The 17,879-nt window shown below is 40.7% G+C and overlaps 2 protein-coding genes and 1 long non-coding RNA gene across 3 annotated transcripts in view; 1 reads left to right on the plus strand and 2 right to left on the minus strand.

Moving 5' to 3' along the window:
- Positions 1–3: 3 nt before the first annotated feature.
- Positions 4–1,716, minus strand: LOC144206557 (E3 ubiquitin ligase TRAF3IP2-like). Its single transcript, XM_077731587.1, has 7 exons — positions 1,685–1,716; positions 1,389–1,528; positions 1,100–1,188; positions 934–1,002; positions 473–577; positions 329–403; positions 4–234 (listed from the first exon to the last, which is right to left on the minus strand). The coding sequence occupies exons 1-7, from the start codon at positions 1,714–1,716 to the stop codon at positions 64–66; spliced, it is 681 nt and encodes a 226-aa protein (XP_077587713.1). The 3' UTR covers positions 4–63.
- A 2,224-nt stretch (positions 1,717–3,940) lies between these two features.
- LOC144206613 (tyrosine-protein kinase fyna) lies at positions 3,941–17,140 on the minus strand. The gene is made up of 12 exons (XM_077731675.1): positions 16,844–17,140; positions 11,234–11,508; positions 9,782–9,878; positions 9,180–9,278; positions 8,902–9,005; positions 8,649–8,798; positions 8,392–8,556; positions 8,129–8,308; positions 7,227–7,303; positions 6,746–6,899; positions 6,278–6,409; positions 3,941–5,793 (listed from the first exon to the last, which is right to left on the minus strand). The coding sequence occupies exons 2-12, from the start codon at positions 11,496–11,498 to the stop codon at positions 5,585–5,587; spliced, it is 1,632 nt and encodes a 543-aa protein (XP_077587801.1). The 5' UTR covers positions 11,499–11,508; positions 16,844–17,140; the 3' UTR covers positions 3,941–5,584.
- Positions 16,489–17,879, plus strand: part of LOC144206617 (uncharacterized) — a 36,454-nt gene continuing 35,063 nt past the window's right edge. The window contains exons 1-2 of the long non-coding RNA XR_013328404.1: positions 16,489–17,130; positions 17,679–17,765. This is a non-coding gene — a long non-coding RNA (uncharacterized LOC144206617). The remainder of the gene's footprint in view (positions 17,131–17,678; positions 17,766–17,879) is intronic.

The following is a 17,879-nucleotide window of genomic DNA, read 5'->3' on the forward strand; positions in this document are numbered from 1 at the left end:
ACTGCAATTTTGGAATCAGCATTTACATTTTACAATCAGCATCCAAATCTGCTATTTTTAATATTATTTTGAGGTCGAAGGTGCAGCAGCCACCGGCGTAATGACGACGCTGAGCTCCACAGGTACCGGAGGAGGGATAAACCTCTCCTCCTTCAGCAGACGTAGCAACAGGTCGTCCTTGTTTAGCGGCCAGCGGTACACATGCGTGTTCTGTAGCCAGCCCGGAATGTCCTCCTGTACAGTGATACGGTTATACAGAAAGATGCAAACTCTAAAGAAGAGGGATGCTGGTTGTTGGATTATTATAAAGGGGAATGTATGAAAAAACCTGGCATGCGTCCAGAAAGAGAACCGGGATAAAACGGAAGTTCAAGCTGCCTTGTTGGATGAATTCAAGCTGCATCTGTAAAACAAAAGATCAAAATATTTGATCAGAAGTGTGTAGATTTTAAAATCCACTTCCTATTCTTACCATGGAGTGAATGGACTTAGTGTGTAGGCTGCAGGAATTCCCAACACAGCGTTCAATGTCCAATTTGTAACGCGGACTGATGGCCACAATGATGAAAGTGGATGGCTGTGGGGTAAATGGAGACTATTATTGAATATATTTTAACTTCTCTTCTGTTTACTAATAGCTCAGTGACGGCTATTAACAGAGATAAACGTTCCGACCGTTTGATCTGACAGGGCTGACGGCAATTATTTGCAGCCATCTCCTACCTGTTCAAACAGGTTGGATGTCTGACGTTAAATGAAAATGCATGAAAATATTAAAGGTTTTTCCACTTTTCAATGTGCTATTTAAAAACATATATCCATATGTGATTTAATATATTCAAAGAAAATGAACACAACAAATAATGTTTCAATCAAAGCGCATTTAAATACTTGCTATACTATACCGTATCTAAAAATTATGAGTACACTTGCGTCTTTAATGAAGGAGTCTTCCCCAGTGATGATGTTCATATTTGTAAGGTGTCTGTCAACAGTGTCCATCTGTGCCATTAACATTGTTTTGGAGCAAAAAAAGAGCAATTAGATGAAAATACAGTTATCATATTTGCAATCATAGAAAAATAAGTTATATCTTTACAGTGGCCTGGAAGCCATGTTTAGACAGGACGTCAACAAAGCCAATCATTTCATAAAATAAGTCTGAAGAGTAGGTGATAAAGATGTTTCCTAAAAAGACAAAAAAACATTAAGATATATTTCAAAGCAATATTGATTAATGTGTCCGTGTAAAGACATTGATGATATAATTTCATCATCAATTATTAGTCATAATTTCTTTTGCTATGATGAGCAATAGTTTTAAGTCACAAATCAAAATACTAATGACTTGTGTGGTAATATGTTAAGCAAAGCACAACATGACTCACTTGAATGCTTTGGCAAGCTTCGTCGTGTCTGGTAGTCAGAGAATGTCGCAACACTTCCGGCTCCTGACGCCATTTCCTCGGGCGGCACAGAGAAGTGCGGCACGTTCACCGAAACGCTCGGCCACTCCCAACGTTGCCACCTGAGGCGTGGGAGACTGTGGGGTTAAAAGGCCAACGGTTGCACTAGTCAAAGCCTTCAGCCCACATTCAAATCTTTCTTGCAGTTTTAGCTCTAAAAAATCCTCTAATCGATACAGTAAGAAAATATGTATTACTAGATATGCACAAGTGCTAACCACAATGAAAACTGCTGTGTGCTCTTACCCATCATGACTTTTCCGTTGTTGAAAATCACAGTGGTGACTTAAGTCTTGATGCATTGTAGGAGGGATGTCTGCAGGTACATAGTCTGTCAACAATTGGCTTGTGGAACAGAAAATAAGAAAAAAAATGCCCATGGTGATAATTCACCTTAATTGACATTATCCCAAACACACTTTACACTGTAGAATTCAAAGTTTCTGTTCTTTGCCCTGTTGGGGATTTTGCTTGCTTTTTTTGGGATCCCGATCAGTGTATGTAATAATTGGTGGTCTACTGTGGGCTTGTACTCCCCTTTGGGATGTTAGCTGTGATTAAGGGCTGTATAAATAACTTTACCTTGACTGATCAAGTGGTTATTTATGGTCATTTAAAACAGCGGTCCCCAACCACCAGTCTGTGGACCGGTACCGGTCCGTGAGCCATCAAGTGCTGGTGCGTCAGAGTAAAAAATAATAACGTTTTCAATCTAGCGCTCCATATTAAAATGAGAATTTGCCTGGCAAAGACACGGTGTTCATATTGGCGGACATCAGAGTTTTTGCGTCATGTAGGCCACAATATTAACATTTGGTATTGTACAAGGGCTTGGCCAATGAGTTGAATGAGTGCACAATTTAAAGTGACACTCCTTCAGGCAATTTTGTGTGTGATATTTGCATGAAGGGAGTAGCGTTGCAGGAAGTGAAAATGTGCACTTTCATGGGGTTTGTGCCAATCATTTGTCACCACCCTCTGTCATAATGCTAAATGCAAATGTATGCGACACTACATTATTATATAGACAAAATCAGCGGGCAGAAATATATAAGTAATACCATTTTTTTTACTTAATTATGTACTTTCCAAAGTTTTGTTATTTCATTGTTGTCTGTACATTTGCTTCAATAACCATAATAGTGTAATTAGTATAAAATAAATAGTTATTTTTTTGGCATTTAACTCACTGGCTGCCATTGAAGTTGATAGACATCCAATCCATGTTGGATAGGAAGGGCGGATGAAGGAATATTCACAACACATCCTTTCTTCATCCTCAGTTTTAAGCGGCAAAGGAGGCTCAAGTTGCTCTTCTTCTTCATTCCAAGCACGTCCATCCTCCATTCTGACCAAGACAGAATTTATGAAAACCCAAAACACATCATCATCATCATCATCATCACACTCCTCAGGTAAGCTCCTTCCTTACCTGCATGAAGAGATCGCTCAAATTTGTGAACCTTCACTGCACGACGCCCGTCGCCACCCTGACGAGCCTCCGAATTCTTTACACGTGCTTATGTAGTGGATGCTGCTGTTTGTTTGCTATGTTCTCAGGTATTCCTATATGCAAATTCTTGACACCTGCAAACACCTGAGCGTGCTGTCAAGCCAGATTGTCTAGGAATGCTTCGAGGTTGGAGACGAAGCCGTGATGTTATTTACTAACATGCCATCTAATTACAACATGGGCCCGCTATGACGTGAGTGTTGCAGCTTATTTGGCTTTCTACTTCTTCTGAAACACTGAGAAATAGCTTCATTCCCCGAAAGTTAAATAATAATATGAAAAAAAAATCTTATCTTATTTTTTTTGCTGTGAAATGAGACAAAAGTTTAAAATTCAATGAGTCACAGCAAAGGAACTGTCTTGTGCCTCAACATGAAACAATGCTTTTTTGGTTTTTGTGATTATTATGTTTTAAAACCCCATCAATGCACTGAATTCATGAAAAATGAACCGCAATGGAGAAGGGTTTATTGGGTTATGCAATGATGTGAGGTTTATCGTTATTCATAAGCTTGTGGTAGGTTGGGTCCTTAAAATGTAGATTAAAAAGTAGCACCCCCTGCTCGAGATGGTCTCTAGATGTGTGTGAGTGCGAATGATTGTTCATCTCATTGTGCCCTGCAATTGGCTGGCAACTAATTCTGGGTCTCGAAAAATAGATAAATAAATGAATGGAAAATAAAGTACATATGCATACATTTTCCAAACTTGGCATCGGTACAGAGTTGGCCTATACCTCACAGCTAGGTGTCGTTATTTAATCGTTATTAGATATGACATAAGAAAAACCCATGACCAGTCATGACAGGCAATTAGGTGCCATTCATCTTTGCTATGGCTGATAGACGATTTGCAAACAGACTGCAGTCTTGTTGTCTTTAAGTGACAGATGATGACACCTTAGAAGCAGGAAAACCAAATGACTGTAAAAAGAAGACACACATGCTGGCAGATGACAAAGCTGTTTTGTTTTGTTTTAATTTCAAACCATGTTCATTTAATAAGACAGAGACAATAAATTATAACAACGGAAAAAGCAACGTAATAGACACACACAAGAAGGATTGGCATGGAACGCTCTCAAGCGCTGCAGGCGTCAGTCAATGCACAAGGTTTTCTGAAAGGATGTAAACATGTTTGGTCTAGAACGCATGTTTGGCATTCTTTAAGTGGCAGTTTTTCCTTTTTTTTGTATTATTATTTTTTTTTGTATTTATATTTGCTTGCATGGTTGCTCAAATGCTTGCATTTGCACTTTGTGTTGGTGGAAGAGTTCACTAGGCAATTAGTAGAAGGCAGTCCCTTAAGGCAGGGTTGCCCAAACTGGGGCGACTGGGACTGAAAATGTTGCGCCATGTGGTTGATAATTTTTTTGTCTTTTACATATATACTCAATTCACGTAGGTATCCAGTTTGTGAAACCCTGCCTTACAATAGAAGAGTCCATTTACAGAGGAAAAAGGCAAGAACAGGTGTTATAGTATGTCATAGTTCCTTGAGAAAAGCAGGAGGAGCGGTAGCATTAGTAGTAGCATTACTATTTCATTAACCTAGTAGAAAACACCCCAAAAAATGGGCAATGGGAAATTTGATAGACGTGTATTGTGGACAGACCCATAAAAAGTCTCAGAAGCCATGACTGAAACGAGACGGGGGCGGAGGGGGCAATTTTAAGGACATTTTGGTCATTTCTAGAAATCCTTCAGACAGACGTGCTTAGAGATTTGGATTATTTAGCCCCAAAACAAAAATCAATTTGGACGATTGATGCAAAATTATATGGGGTTTGAGTTTTCATTATTTAAAAAAAAAAAAGCACAGCAGGGCTGTAAATTGTAACTTTTGGAACTCAAAGTAATTCCATTTCGAATCATTATATATCATTTGAAAATGTCTCTTTGTGGAGGTCCCAATATTGTAACAAACAAATAGTACTATATCGGGTTTGATCAACACCTGAAAATTTCAGGAGCGCCCAGATAGTTAGATGTGATAAATAAATAGTACATGAGTCAACAACCCTTGACACCAGGTTCAAAAAAAAAAATTGGACACGTCTGTAATTTATCCGTCTTTAAGACATTCCTCCAAATTCCAATTTGTGGTAATTCTGGTCCTCATACTTTGAGAAATCCTTCTAGAGAACTTGGCCAAACAGTAAGTTAAACAAGGCATTAACAATTTCACACAATTGCAGGGATTCTGTAAGTAGGAGGAATTCTTCATCTTACATTAGGATGATATTATCAACGTCAGCTGAGTTTTCAGTCCCCCGACAATCTTTTGCAATGCATCTCAGATGAATTGTTTCCAAAAATATCAAAAAGTAGAATGCGGAATGAAACCTATAGAAATAATAAGTAAACAAGCCATTTTTATATTTACACTACGTACAAGTTACACCGCTCATCATCGTCTTTCCGCATCCATAGCAGGTGTCCATCTCCTTTCTGATAGTCGTTGGGTTTTTGTGGGTGTATTCTATGGGTGGGTGTGAAATGACGCCTGGAAAAAGCGCTAGACCAAATCCAAAGTCATCTTCCTGCGAGAATCGGGGATAAGAACGGTGTGTGCTTCCCTCCGGTGGCCAGTTGGGGAAACCCACTCAGAGGTTATCTCCCGGTTGGTATTGAGGCTCTGTGGCGGTGAAGTAGTCCTCCAAAAAGGCCTGAAGGTACTCAAAGGTGGGCCTCTCCTCGGGGTCTTTCTTCCAGCACTGTACCATCAGCTCGTGAAGCGACGTAGGGCAGTCCTGCGGGCAAGGCATACGGTAGCCCCGTTCCACTTGCTCCAGCACCTCGCGATTGTTCATGCCTGTGTCGAGAGAGGGTAGTCCGTGTCAAACCTTGACCTTGAGTTAATAACTTATCATTCACTGCCACATTGCAACCTTGTCCCGATTGGACCAACCGTGTCCAAGGCATCGTAACTGTGTGATTTCTTCCGAGTCGGGAATAAAGTGCAGGAGGTTTTATATTTAATCATTCATGAAAAACTCACTAGAGCGCCGGGCGGAAAATGGTCCACCGTCTATTTTTAGAGGGTTGAACCGCTTTCGGATTCGCTCGCAGCCATTTTTGGCAGTCTTATCTAGTACCAGAAGGAGAGCAAATAACAACTAGGAATGGGGATTAACACTAACATTTACCTGGACTACGAACATATTTTTTTATCACGCGAATTGCCTTGCATTATGCAAGATGGTGGTTTGTTTTGAGCAGCCCATGCTTTGTTGGATTTTAATGTATGAATATGAAAAGAGGCCACATAAAAAGAATAGATGCCACGCCACATGTACCTGGATAAGGCACCCGGCCCTTGGTTACGAGCTCTGTGAGCAGGATGCCGAAGGACCACACGTCGGATTTGATGGTGAACTTTCCGTAGAGCGCCGCCTCAGGTGCGGTCCACTTAATGGGAAACTTAGCACCTAAAAAAACAAAAAACAAACAGGAACTATTTTAACTCATTAGCCTTCAATAATGCCAATACATCCATTTGAACTGTTAAGGTTGGACAGCAAAGCATTTTTAAGTTAGTCCATGTCCGCAATGACCCCCAAAAAAGCATTTCTTTGCATCTTTATAGACACAAACGTGCTTTTGCATTTATTTGTTCAGTTTGTGGTGCATCATATCTTCAAACGTGACCAATGACAATCTCATTTGTAAACATATAGTCCAAAAAACGCAAACATATCTTCTATGAATCCCCCTTCATTTTCACGAGAAGGTTATACGAGTCCATTTTCATCAGCGTATTTTACCTTGCCTGGCGGTGTACTCGTTGTCCTCAATCAGCCTGGCCAGACCAAAGTCAGCAATCTTACAAACCAGACTGTCTCCGACGAGGATGTTGGCAGAGCGCAGGTCTCTGTGGATGTAGTTCATCCTCTCAATGTACGCCATGCCAGCTGCCACCTGGGAAGTCCACTCTTTTATTTCCTTTCATCGTATCAGGGAAAGGCTTTCAAAGTATTAACGCTGAAAACCTTCACAAACTCAAACACAGACTCTCTCTTTTGTTGTTGTCAGACTTGGGCTTTTAGAAGTAGTACATAAATGGCCAACTATTGTTATCTATCCAGTTGTGCATTGTATACAGTATTCTATTAGAAGTGCATCAGATTTATGGTTTCTTACAATAGTTGCTGGGCTAAGCCAAATGAGTTCAAATGTGACAGAGGTATTTTAGTATATCCTGTTTTGCCTCACATTTAGAAGAAAGTTGTAATTATGATGTCATACCTGAGCTGCCATGTCTACCAGATTTGGAAGTTTCAAGCCTCGTCCCTCTCCGTCTTTAAGGAAGTCTAACAAACTCCCTGCAATTCAGAAAACATAACATATATTATCTTTTGTGCTATTATACATATAATGTCCTCAGACTTGTCATGCATATTTTACTATGTGACACGTCTTGACAACTCACGTAATATTTATTCTTTTATACCCAAAAAGCAAGTGCAAGGGGTGGGGAAAAGCTAAATTGATAAATAGACAGACACAGAATAATAGTTAACTTGATTTGAAAGGTGTTTAATGGAATGCAACTCGTCACTGTGTTTGTTCCCTTAAAGTTCCTCCACAGCACTTTTTTTTTGACTTGCTAAATGATGCCATATGGGAAGCGTTAAAATGTTCTTGACTGCACTGTACATTTCCATGACCTCTCCTCAGCGTGCTCCTCCCTGACACAAACACCCTCCCTCAATTTGCAAACAGACGCCAATGCTTTACAATTTCTTTGACTAAGCCGTATCATATGGGATACATTTCAATTGACACGGCTGTACCGTCCATTATCCATTTGCCAAAACATAACATTTGCCTGCTATTGAACTTTTCAAAAGCTACCATAACAGATAGCCCAATATCAACAACAAAAATACCTGTACACTCATTTTTCTGTTCTTTTACTGGTTCGCCAGCAATCAAAGCTGCCGTGAATTTAAATTCACCTTGCGTGCCTTTGAATAAAAATACTTGGGAAGCCCACCTGCTTCCATCGCTATAGTCAAGTCTGTCTCAGCGCCGTTCTATATGCGGAAGACCCCTACTGCTTGCTTCGTGTGCTTCCATGAATTATGTAGATAGATAACATATGGGGACGAGCTCAACGATATAATATTGATGTGGTTATGCCCTACCTTTATTCATGTACTCTGTGACGATGTAGATGGGCTCCTCTGAAACCACGGCGTACAACTGGACGAGCTTGTCGTGCCGCAGTTTTTTCATGATCTGCGCCTCCTCTAGGAAAGACTCGGGCGACATGGTACCCGGCTTTAGGGTCTTCACCGCCACCTTGGTGGTGCCGTTCCATGTGCCTGGGAAATTACAATGATCTCAGATTAGGAAAGCAAATACAACCCCAGCAACAAGCAAAAAAAAAACAGTAATTGTCACTTACCCATCCAAACTTCCCCAAACTGTCCGTTACCGAGACGCTTAATGAGCTGTAGCGACTCCCTTGGGATTTCCCACACGTCTTTGGTCTTGACGGACAGGTCTGTCAGACGGGGCATGCCTTTGTGGCAGGGCACGATCAGCCGGCAGCACAAACCCGCCGCCCTCGCTGCCGGACGAAATCAGGAAGGAGTCACTCATGCACAAGGGAAGCTTTTACAGTAATTTTGGCGCCAAGGCGGACTCTTGCCCAAAGCTCACCTGAGTAATGGTGCACCAGCTGCTGAAGCGTCTCGAACTGGGCTCGGGTGGTGATGTAGTAGCCGCCACTATCCAGTTTGCGGATTTTGTAGTGTTTCACATGGTCTCCCTTGATGTCGTCCCAATCCTGAATGGAGAGGGAGTAAGCCCCTGGAAACGGGAGCACACGTAAAGATGGGCCTTTCATCCGATATCAAATTAGAGCTCATTAAACCCGTGGGGAGCTTAATAGGTGGCACGTGGTGGTTGGTACCTTTGGTTGTCTCACTTTCCCGAATGAGGAACGTGCCTCTGGCGTTGCCGCTGGACAGCAGTTGTCGCTCCGCATCCTTCCGGCCCAGTTTACCAAAATACCAGCTGGGGAGAGATAGACAGGCTTTTTAAACATCTTTCATTTTTCATTGCAGATGTTAGATGAAACCTGAAATATTAATGACAGGCCAGGCTATGCCACTGTCATAGATATATGTATGTATGTATGTATGTATATATACATGTCCATGAAAGAGGGGAGAAAATAGTTCTACTTACTCCTCGGCTTGGATGGAGTCCACCGGAGCGACATAATTACTGGGAATATAACCAGTTCCACCTGTGGTAAGGGAGCGCGCCTCCCACCAGTCGCCCTCTCTGAAGGGAATGATGAGAGACAGGAAGTAAGCGGCGCATTCCCTGGTTTACTGACAGTCAACACATAACCTATGACAGACTTTACAGTGCCATATTAGAGCCGTTGTCTCACAAAAACTAAGATTGGCATTCAGTTGAAAATAAATGTGCCGTTGTGGGCTCTTTTTTTATGCCGTGAGTGGGCAGACAAGCAAATGCCAATTGTTACACTATGAACACTGCCTAGCAACAAGCGGAAACATGTGATAAGACCAAGAATAAAAAAAATGCTGAATTATATGTCTGAAAAATACGGTATAGTACATGACATTTTTATCCTTAACACTGGAACAAAGATACTAAAAATGTCCTCTAATTCTTGAAGATTGCATGTAATGTACAACTGTTTGGTGATGAGCACATATTTTTTAATCAAAATACATCTGCTTGTGGTCCTGTCCAGATTGATCACGCAAAAGGAACTCCGCCCTGCGTTGCTGTCATGCAGATGTTTGTCAGCTTACGTGCTGTTGAGGATTTGGAACCTCTCCCCTTTCCTGAAGCTGAGGTCATCATCAGTCCGAGCTTCGTAGTCGTACAGAGCCACGAACAGCGTCACCCCTGTAAGTAGAACAAAGCCAAGAGATTAGTGATTGATTTGTAGATGTAGAAGTAGTATTCCATCTGGGGCAGCAGAATCTGGACCTCCTGGAGTAGCTGGAGGGCATAATTGGGAAAAAGCCAAGGGTGGTCTGAGTTTAGTCTGCTGTCACTTTCATGGGGTTTGTGCCAAGTCTGTCCTTAGCATGTTAGGCTTTTCTTGTGGTTTTCAGTTATTGGGTCAGTTCATATGTTAAACATATGCGGGCAGCACTTGGTATGAAATGCCAAAGCCTCCCATATTATTTTTCTTTTCATCTCATTTTCTGCTTTTCTTCACAAACTAAATGTGGCCTATGATTTTTACTACTATTGTTTCTTTTGATCACATGGCTATGTATATATATATATATTTTTTGTAAGTGATTCAGCAGGTGTTTAGTACTACTGAGGCCATGTCATCTGGTTGTAATCGTCAATGAAAAAGCAACACACACTTTGGCAACAATTGCTTATTAGGGACAGTGTTAGAGGGTGCTGTATTGATTTATTCATACGAAATAAGGATGTATTTGATATATGGGTTCAATGTTTTTGAATCAACAGGATATACACGAGTGCCTGAAAATTCAATGCAGTATTGTGTATCTGCTTTTTGGTTCTCCGATTTGCTTTGCGGGGCTCAAGCGATCATTTGGGTCATGCTACTTCTTGTTAAATCGCAGCTAGTGGACATCTGTCTTACGCTGGCTCGATGAATCTATTTGGAGAGGCAGGTCGTGACAAAACAAAATATTTCTCCTGTGACGGACCTTGTTTGAGATCATTTGTAATCCCCCAAAGTAGGCCAGAGTTTCTACAAGGCGGTGCTGAAAAGGTTAAAGTAGTTTACAAGGTGCTACTATATGTAGAACATGCTGAGAGAAGGCATTTTATTTTAAATTTGTAAAGTCAACATGTTTTGCCTGATGTGCCTCCTCCAAAGATATTTTTTTTCTGCCTTGAGGAAGTGGTTGAAGCAAGTATAAATAGGAAACCCAGGCCAGCATTTTTGGTCTACGGGCAACACTCTGATTCGGGTTTGGATCTGACACTTGGTATATAGTTTATGGTTTGGGTTTATGCTAAAACACAAGACTTTAAGACTGCCTTGAAACATTTTTAGTCCATAAATTTATATGTAGTGGTGTATTTTTCATACTCTCATTCAATGAAAACTATGTTCTCTAAAGATTGCCTTAAAAATTCCTCAGTGTGCAAAAAAGAGGCAAATTCTTGGGAAGAGATGAGTATTTGTTTGTACCTGGTGACTGCGATAAGGCAGGAAAAATTGCTGTGAATGCAACTGGAGAGCGTGGCTGCTACTGTAATCTCACCTGTTCCTCCTCGTGAGCGCAGAGTGCCCGACTGCGAGGATGTGTGAACACCCCCAAAGACGGTGACCCCTTGCGGAGCGCCGCCGCCGCCTCCTCCACTGTGGAAGTTGTTGTAATTGGGGATGGTGGTGACCCCAAAGCTCGGAGGGTAATGCTGCGGCGTGGGCTCGGCGCCATAGCGGTAGCCGGGGTGGTGCGAGAGGCCGGCGTCGCGCTCGTCCGTGAGTTTGGCTGCGTCTTTATCCTTGCATTGGACGCAGCCCATTCTCTAAGTTCTGGGGAGGAAACAGACGTGGAATTGGGAAAGAGGGGGGAAAGATGGAGCATTAGAATGGTTGCCAAACGCCAGTGGGGAAATTCTGATTCAATATTCCTTCATTTCGGCGCCTGACTCGGAGGCTCGGCGCTGGTCTTTGGAACAATCTTTCAATTAGCCTGAAATTAAACTGCACGACTAATTACACAGTATAACATATTGTGGTGGGAGCTGTACTGAATCATCCTTTTCGTCCCATCATTCTCTTTTCCTTTTTATACAGTATTTAGAATGATCACAGCGTGCCTTCCTAGTAGTTAAATAAACAACAATTGGTAGACATTAGTGTCACCAACTCCTATTTATCAGTTTGATTCAGAAAAAAATCCACTTTGGGCTGCACTTGGCTTGCTTTTAATTTCTAGCAGCAGAGCCGCACTCACTGGAGGACTTTACATTGCATTTAATTTTGTTTATTTCCTCCTATTTCGCAGCCACATACACACCGGTGGTGGGCACATGGCTGCCACACTTGCCAAAAACACGTGGACTTATACGAGAGTGTGTTTTTGCATTTGAGCCACTTAAAAAAACTAAAAACGCACATGGCAGACAGGTCGTTTGTCTTTTATCAGCGTTAGCAGCCGGTTGAACTGGCTAATGGCAAATTGTTTACAGTCGCTGAGGATGGAGAGGTGCCAACCTGAGTCCGTCTTTGATTTAAACTCGTCTGTCAAAGGGTGCAAAATAAAAAGCATGATAATTTATTTCCTAAGTGTTGCAAATTCTTAATGTAGAGGAATGTAATTTAATTATAGAGGAAATGGATAAGTAGCCCTTAGGATTGTACGAGGAATGTCCTGGGTGACACTGGAGCCCCAAAATGGGAGTTAGTGTTTGAGCCAAAAGTAACATTGTGTGACTGAATTCCTTCAGCTCTGTTTAGCATTTACAAGGGAAAACCAGCCCAAAATCGCCCCCTCGACCCCGTTCCATGCACACCCCAGGGGATGGTGCGAGGGGAAGGCATAAAGCTGGCTGCCATTTACAATGTAAGAGATAGAAAGAATCCTGAACTTTACAACTGCATCTTAGACAACACAACTTCAGGCTTTCAACATCGGGAAGGAAAAAGAAATGAGAGAAACGGAAGAATGCATAGTTCAACTCTCTTAAAATTGTCATAAACGAGTTCATCTGAACAAACAGTTGGTAAAGTGATGTATACTTGAAACTAGCAAAAATAACACTCATTTGAAATGTATTGAGGATACTCTATTTTCGTGGTTCAGCACCATTATATGCAGGAAAGTGCACTATGCAATGGACAAATTCCTTTCTAATTAATTTGAGCTTTTCTCCCGGAAGAATTGGGCCTTATAGCTTAAGGATAGCAATGATTTGATGAGTTTAGAAGCTATTAGATACAAAAAAAAAGCATGTATTCCTTCCAGAAGTGGTACAATTCTATTCTCAAGGTCAAATCTGGAAATAGAATCATACTCAAGTCTTAAAATGTTACGCATCCCACTTGACCTCTTTTCAGATAATGAACTATTTAGGGTTTATTGACATTGGTATGACTTTACATGTAAATGTATGAAGTATTTCTTCAGAAATACTGTATAGTAGTATCCAGGAGATATTTAGTTGGTTTGAGACTTGGAGATCAACGTTTTGCGACGCTTTCATTGAATTTTATGTTAATTTCAGTCAATCCTGTTTGTGATATTCGACAAACAGCCTTGCATACCGGAATGACATCGATGGCAATAAACAACAAATCCATTTGAAGTGGGACAAATGGATTGGACATTTAATGAGGTGACTCTCTAAAACCAAGAAGAAGCCTGAAAAGAGGATTATGTTTCATTTACGCCAAGAGCCCCTTTTACTTTTTACGCTGCAGTTCAACTTGAGTTCACCAATTTACATTAATTCTAGTTGTGTCTTTGTTGTCTGACAACGATGTCTGTAAGTACTCCAGATGACAGATGTTGTCAAAAACAAGACTACAGGATCGCCTATTTAGTTTCAAGCCAAGACAGATTTCTCAGCCTTTCTCTCAAGAATTAAAATGGAATTGAACTCACTAAAACAAAAGTCTTAATTTAGGCATGAGCACATTTACACACACATGCCTGGAACTGTAACAAGATACATGTCCATTTATAGTAAATCTGTGAGATCAATATAGTAAATTAAAAGGCGAGTCATGAGCAGTTCACACAGCATGTCTTATTTATACTGTGTACAATACAGCACACTAAAATAATTTTGTGTTGGCGTAAAACAATGTGCTGATAATCTCATTACTTTAGGAATTATGCCAATGCACAATTTAACCATTTTATGATGTCGCAAATGTTTAAAAGTCTCCAGATTTGCCATTAGGCTCACTAAAAGATAGTTTTCCCCCCCTCATTGAATCAAGTAGAGATCTAGTTTCCATTTTATATCTTATCTTTCTATTGAACTCTTATAAATGATGACTTTTTACACTAGATGTTAAATAAAACAATATCAAAAGGCGCCCAAAAAGCAATATTCCTAACTGTGTGCATCAGTTTTATTGGTTACCCTCTAAAATAAGAGCAAATATTGTTGCAATTTGCTCTTTTCAAATATACAGCATTCATCCCGAGGCATTTTAGAGTCCATAGCTTGAAGCAAAGTATCCCTTAATAATGAGGTCACACCTCCCACACCCCACCACTCACTGACGTCAAACGTGATCTTATTCAACTCGGCAATGCAAAGTCAAACTGCGAGCGTCACTTGTCAGGCCGTGTTGACACGAAACCACAATCATCTCCATTATGGCGGTAGCGCCCAGCCGAATAGTTACAATATTTGCTTGTGTCGGACAAGCGAATTCATTCAGTGTATTAACAAGAAGACAATGCTCGTAGTTCACCAGGCTACAAGATTAGCTGGACAATGCAGGCCAGTGTTGCCCTTTCTAAAGTGATCTCTATGAAAAGAGAAACTCATTAAAAAAAAGAAAATGCTCAGCAAAGCTTCGCACAAAGTCGATGTGTGAGAGCTTGACGCTCTTTCTTAAAGTGCGTGAAATCTACTGTCCACGTGGCAACATTAACAAGGACCATCCTATAATACTAAAAACAAAAAGAAGAATGTAACCCACACAATTACAGTAAATTGTATATTGTAAGGCCTATGTAACATAATGCACGGTTTAAAATTGAATTTTACCATCACCCATAACTATTAAAAACATAGGAAATTATTCGTTTGAATAGCCTTGCACATAAAATCCAATTAAAATTAGGGAACAATATTTTGAGAAAACAAATAGTTGAAAAATTCTACATAACATTATTACTTAAGCCTATCCCAACTAGCTATGGGCAGGAGGATGGGTTAGGGTTAGCTTGCTAGCCAATTGCAGGGCGAATGGAGACAAATGACCATTCACACTCCAATCAGTGCCCAATCAGCCAAACCATGGGAGCAAACACACATAGACAAGGGGACAACACGCAATCTGCAAAATGGAAGGCCAAAGCCCAGAATTGACGGTCAGGCAGAGATGCTCATCTTCAGTGGCAATGCATTTTGCAACTTTATTATATTTGTAGTCTTTTCTTCTTCTTTTCTTAACAAAACAATGACCAAGCAAGGATAAAAACCCAAAAAGCACTCACTCGGTAGTGATTGTTAGTTCTAATGGTTGTCTTTCTGTCTGTCTTTGTGCTACGATTGTTTGGTGACCAGTTCAGGGTGTAGTCCACTTTTTTCTTGTTCAAAGTCAGATGGGATAGGCTCCGGCACCCTGTGGCCCTAATAGTATTGAAAATGATTGCTTCAAGGATGAAAGCATCATACCATACCACAAGGGCTTTGCGATTAGTCAATGGCAAAATACTTTACTATACTTTCTTCTGTAAGACATAAAGAAAACAAAAATGGCCCATAATAGAAAACCATTGGGAGGCAAATGGGAAAATTTCCCCCTATTTTTCACAATTAATTCCAATGCTGGTTTTCACTGCAGGATTCAAATTTATTTCCAGATCTTCTGCCAGTAGTAGAGGGTAATTGTTCTTGTAGTAATACATTGGAAATATTGACGCACTGCAATTCGGGCAGTCATTATAGGGTATACAAAGCAAGGAATGACGTGCGGGAAGTATAAGTGGGTCAATCAGATACTCAGTCTGATCAAAATGGGAGTAGTAATCAATTAAATGGTTTGAAAATTCATGGATTGAGTGGAATTGACTGTTGCTAAAAACATGATGACAACTTAGATGAGCAGTTGCGTGCCGGATGTGCTTGTATAAGAAAGTAGTGACACATGACATTTGGAAGTTACAAACAAAGCAGTCAAATAGATTTTTTTATGTACTTTTGGCGCGTAGATATGCAGGTAATCCTTTGATATTTTCAGAATTAAGGTCACCTACGAACCTAACAAGGTCAAGTAGTAAAACGTCTCTATAATAGAAGTACTGAATCATTCAATACCAGTCTTCTCGTCAATGGCATTTTTTAATGGGAAGAGTCAGATGCTGCTTCACGACTAGGTTGAAAATAATTTTATTTCCATTCTGTCACCAGAAGATGGCATTGATTCACCAATTTGAATCAGGAATCAGTCTTGTTTTTGAATCTTCACTGATATGATTAAGGGAGAAATGGCTGCATTTTAATTATATCACACATTGCCTGTTAATTTAAAAAGTGAATAATTTGTAAATATAATCATAGCACAAAAAGTCTGTGACTCTTAACAATAAGACAAACAGCTTTAAAATTATTGGCATTGAATTGCAAAGTGTGAACTTCAAAATAAATACAAATACAAATTGAATTAGAACTATCTCCAAATCCCCTCAAGCATCGCATGTGTGTATTTTCCCACACATCCAATGTTTATGACTGCATGCATCTTTCAGGCCATCAAGTCATCCTCCTCCTCATCCTCCACCTCCTCCTCCGCTTCCTCATCACCATCATCATCATCCTCGGTGTTTTGATTCCAGTTTAAGATGGACGGGCCGCCCTTGCAGACACTTGACACACATAACCCGATTAAAGGCTCGCTTTAATTGGCCATCAGAGGCAATTATTTGCTACTAAATCAACAGGAGGCTGTCTGCGGGGGCCTTGTTTTCTACTGTTAGTGCGGTCAGCGCGGCTCAGACTGCAGTGCATCCATCCCAGCTGCTGCAACACAAGAGCCCCCCCATCCACGGAATCCCATTGCAAATATATAGATATAATCTAAAATCCCCAGCTTTCGCTTAAGTCATCCCGATACAGGAAAAAAATGGTGGCACCAATTGAAATGCAACTCGCGAGTAGGAAAATAAATGAAACGTGCTTACCGGAGAGGAGGCTGGGTTGGTGGTAGTGGTTGTGGTGGTGGTGAGGAGGAAGGAATTAAACTAATCCATTGGAGTTCCCGGCTGGTGATTATTCGTCTGCTTCCTCTATAATGTCTATATTTTTTCTTTTTTCTTTTGCTTTCTTCTCCTAGATGCGGAGTAATGGAGGAAAAGGAGACGGAGAATGAGGAGGAAAGAGGATAGCGGTGCCCGTCACTGCCGACTTGGGAGCTCCCGGAGCTGCTGCCGTGCGTACATACGCCCGTGACGAGGGCGTCAAGTTTGCGGTAATTACCAGCATCATTTCCGGTTTTTCCTATTACAAAGTAAAGGCATGCGAAAATAGGAAAGGCTAGCGAAGAATCAAGCGTTCTGCAGTTAGAATCTACTTGTTTCGAATAGTGAAGATGTTTAATAAGATTAAAGTGGGAGAAACAAGTAGATAAGAATGGTGAAGACGATGTTTAAGCACTGAAAAGAGGGGCGGTGATTTTACGTTGTAAACTCGCTCCGTCTTTGGGTTATCTTGCATCAGCCTCCCTTGTTGTGGATGACTTTGATTGACAATTTGATTAGACCAACCACGCGTTACAACGACGAGTAGACCCGCCTCTTTTCCACTCCCTCGACCTGATTTGGAGTGACAGAATTCAGGGCAAAGCTCTAGTTTTCTTTTAAATAGCCAAACTCTTGTATAACAATGTTTAAAATAAAATGCAATTACTCAACATAACAATAATTCTCACCAGATCCAAAGGCAATTCCATAAGGTATCACATCTATTCCTGTTGCACACAAAAATACAGATTTTTAACTGCATCTTTCTCTCTTCTAGTTCCCTAAAGTACTATAAAAACTTCAAAATGACCCCAATTTTACAAAATGGAGGAAATCAATCATTCTCCCATGCTGCAAGGATCTGGTAAGTCTTCCAAATTTTACATAATTTTGCACCCACTATTGTATTTGACATATGTTGAGGCAGAAATTTGAAAATGTTGTGTGTAGGGATATTTTGTGACATATCGTGTATACC

The sequence above is a fragment of the Stigmatopora nigra genome, chromosome 13, assembly GCF_051989575.1.
Source record: "Stigmatopora nigra isolate UIUO_SnigA chromosome 13, RoL_Snig_1.1, whole genome shotgun sequence".
NCBI classification, from domain to species: domain Eukaryota; kingdom Metazoa; phylum Chordata; class Actinopteri; order Syngnathiformes; family Syngnathidae; genus Stigmatopora; species Stigmatopora nigra.

Bases quoted from the DNA above. Each gene is read 5' to 3' on its own strand.
- LOC144206557 (XM_077731587.1), bottom strand. From the start codon at position 1,716: ATGGGTAAGAGCACACAGCAGTTTTCATTGTG. The intron at 404-472 runs GTAAGAATAGGA...TTTGTTTTACAG, and splicing joins CTAAGTCCATTCACTCCATG to ATGCAGCTTGAATTCATCCA. The intron at 235-328 runs GTTTTTTCATAC...ATCACTGTACAG, and splicing joins TCTTTCTGGACGCATGCCAG to GAGGACATTCCGGGCTGGCT.
- LOC144206613 (XM_077731675.1), bottom strand. From the start codon at position 11,498: ATGGGCTGCGTCCAATGCAAGGATAAAGACGCAGCCAAACTCACGGAC. The intron at 8,799-8,901 runs GTACCAACCACC...TCCCGTTTCCAG, and splicing joins GGAAAGTGAGACAACCAAAG to GGGCTTACTCCCTCTCCATT. The intron at 6,410-6,745 runs GTAAAATACGCT...TTGTTTTTTTAG, and splicing joins CGAGTACACCGCCAGGCAAG to GTGCTAAGTTTCCCATTAAG.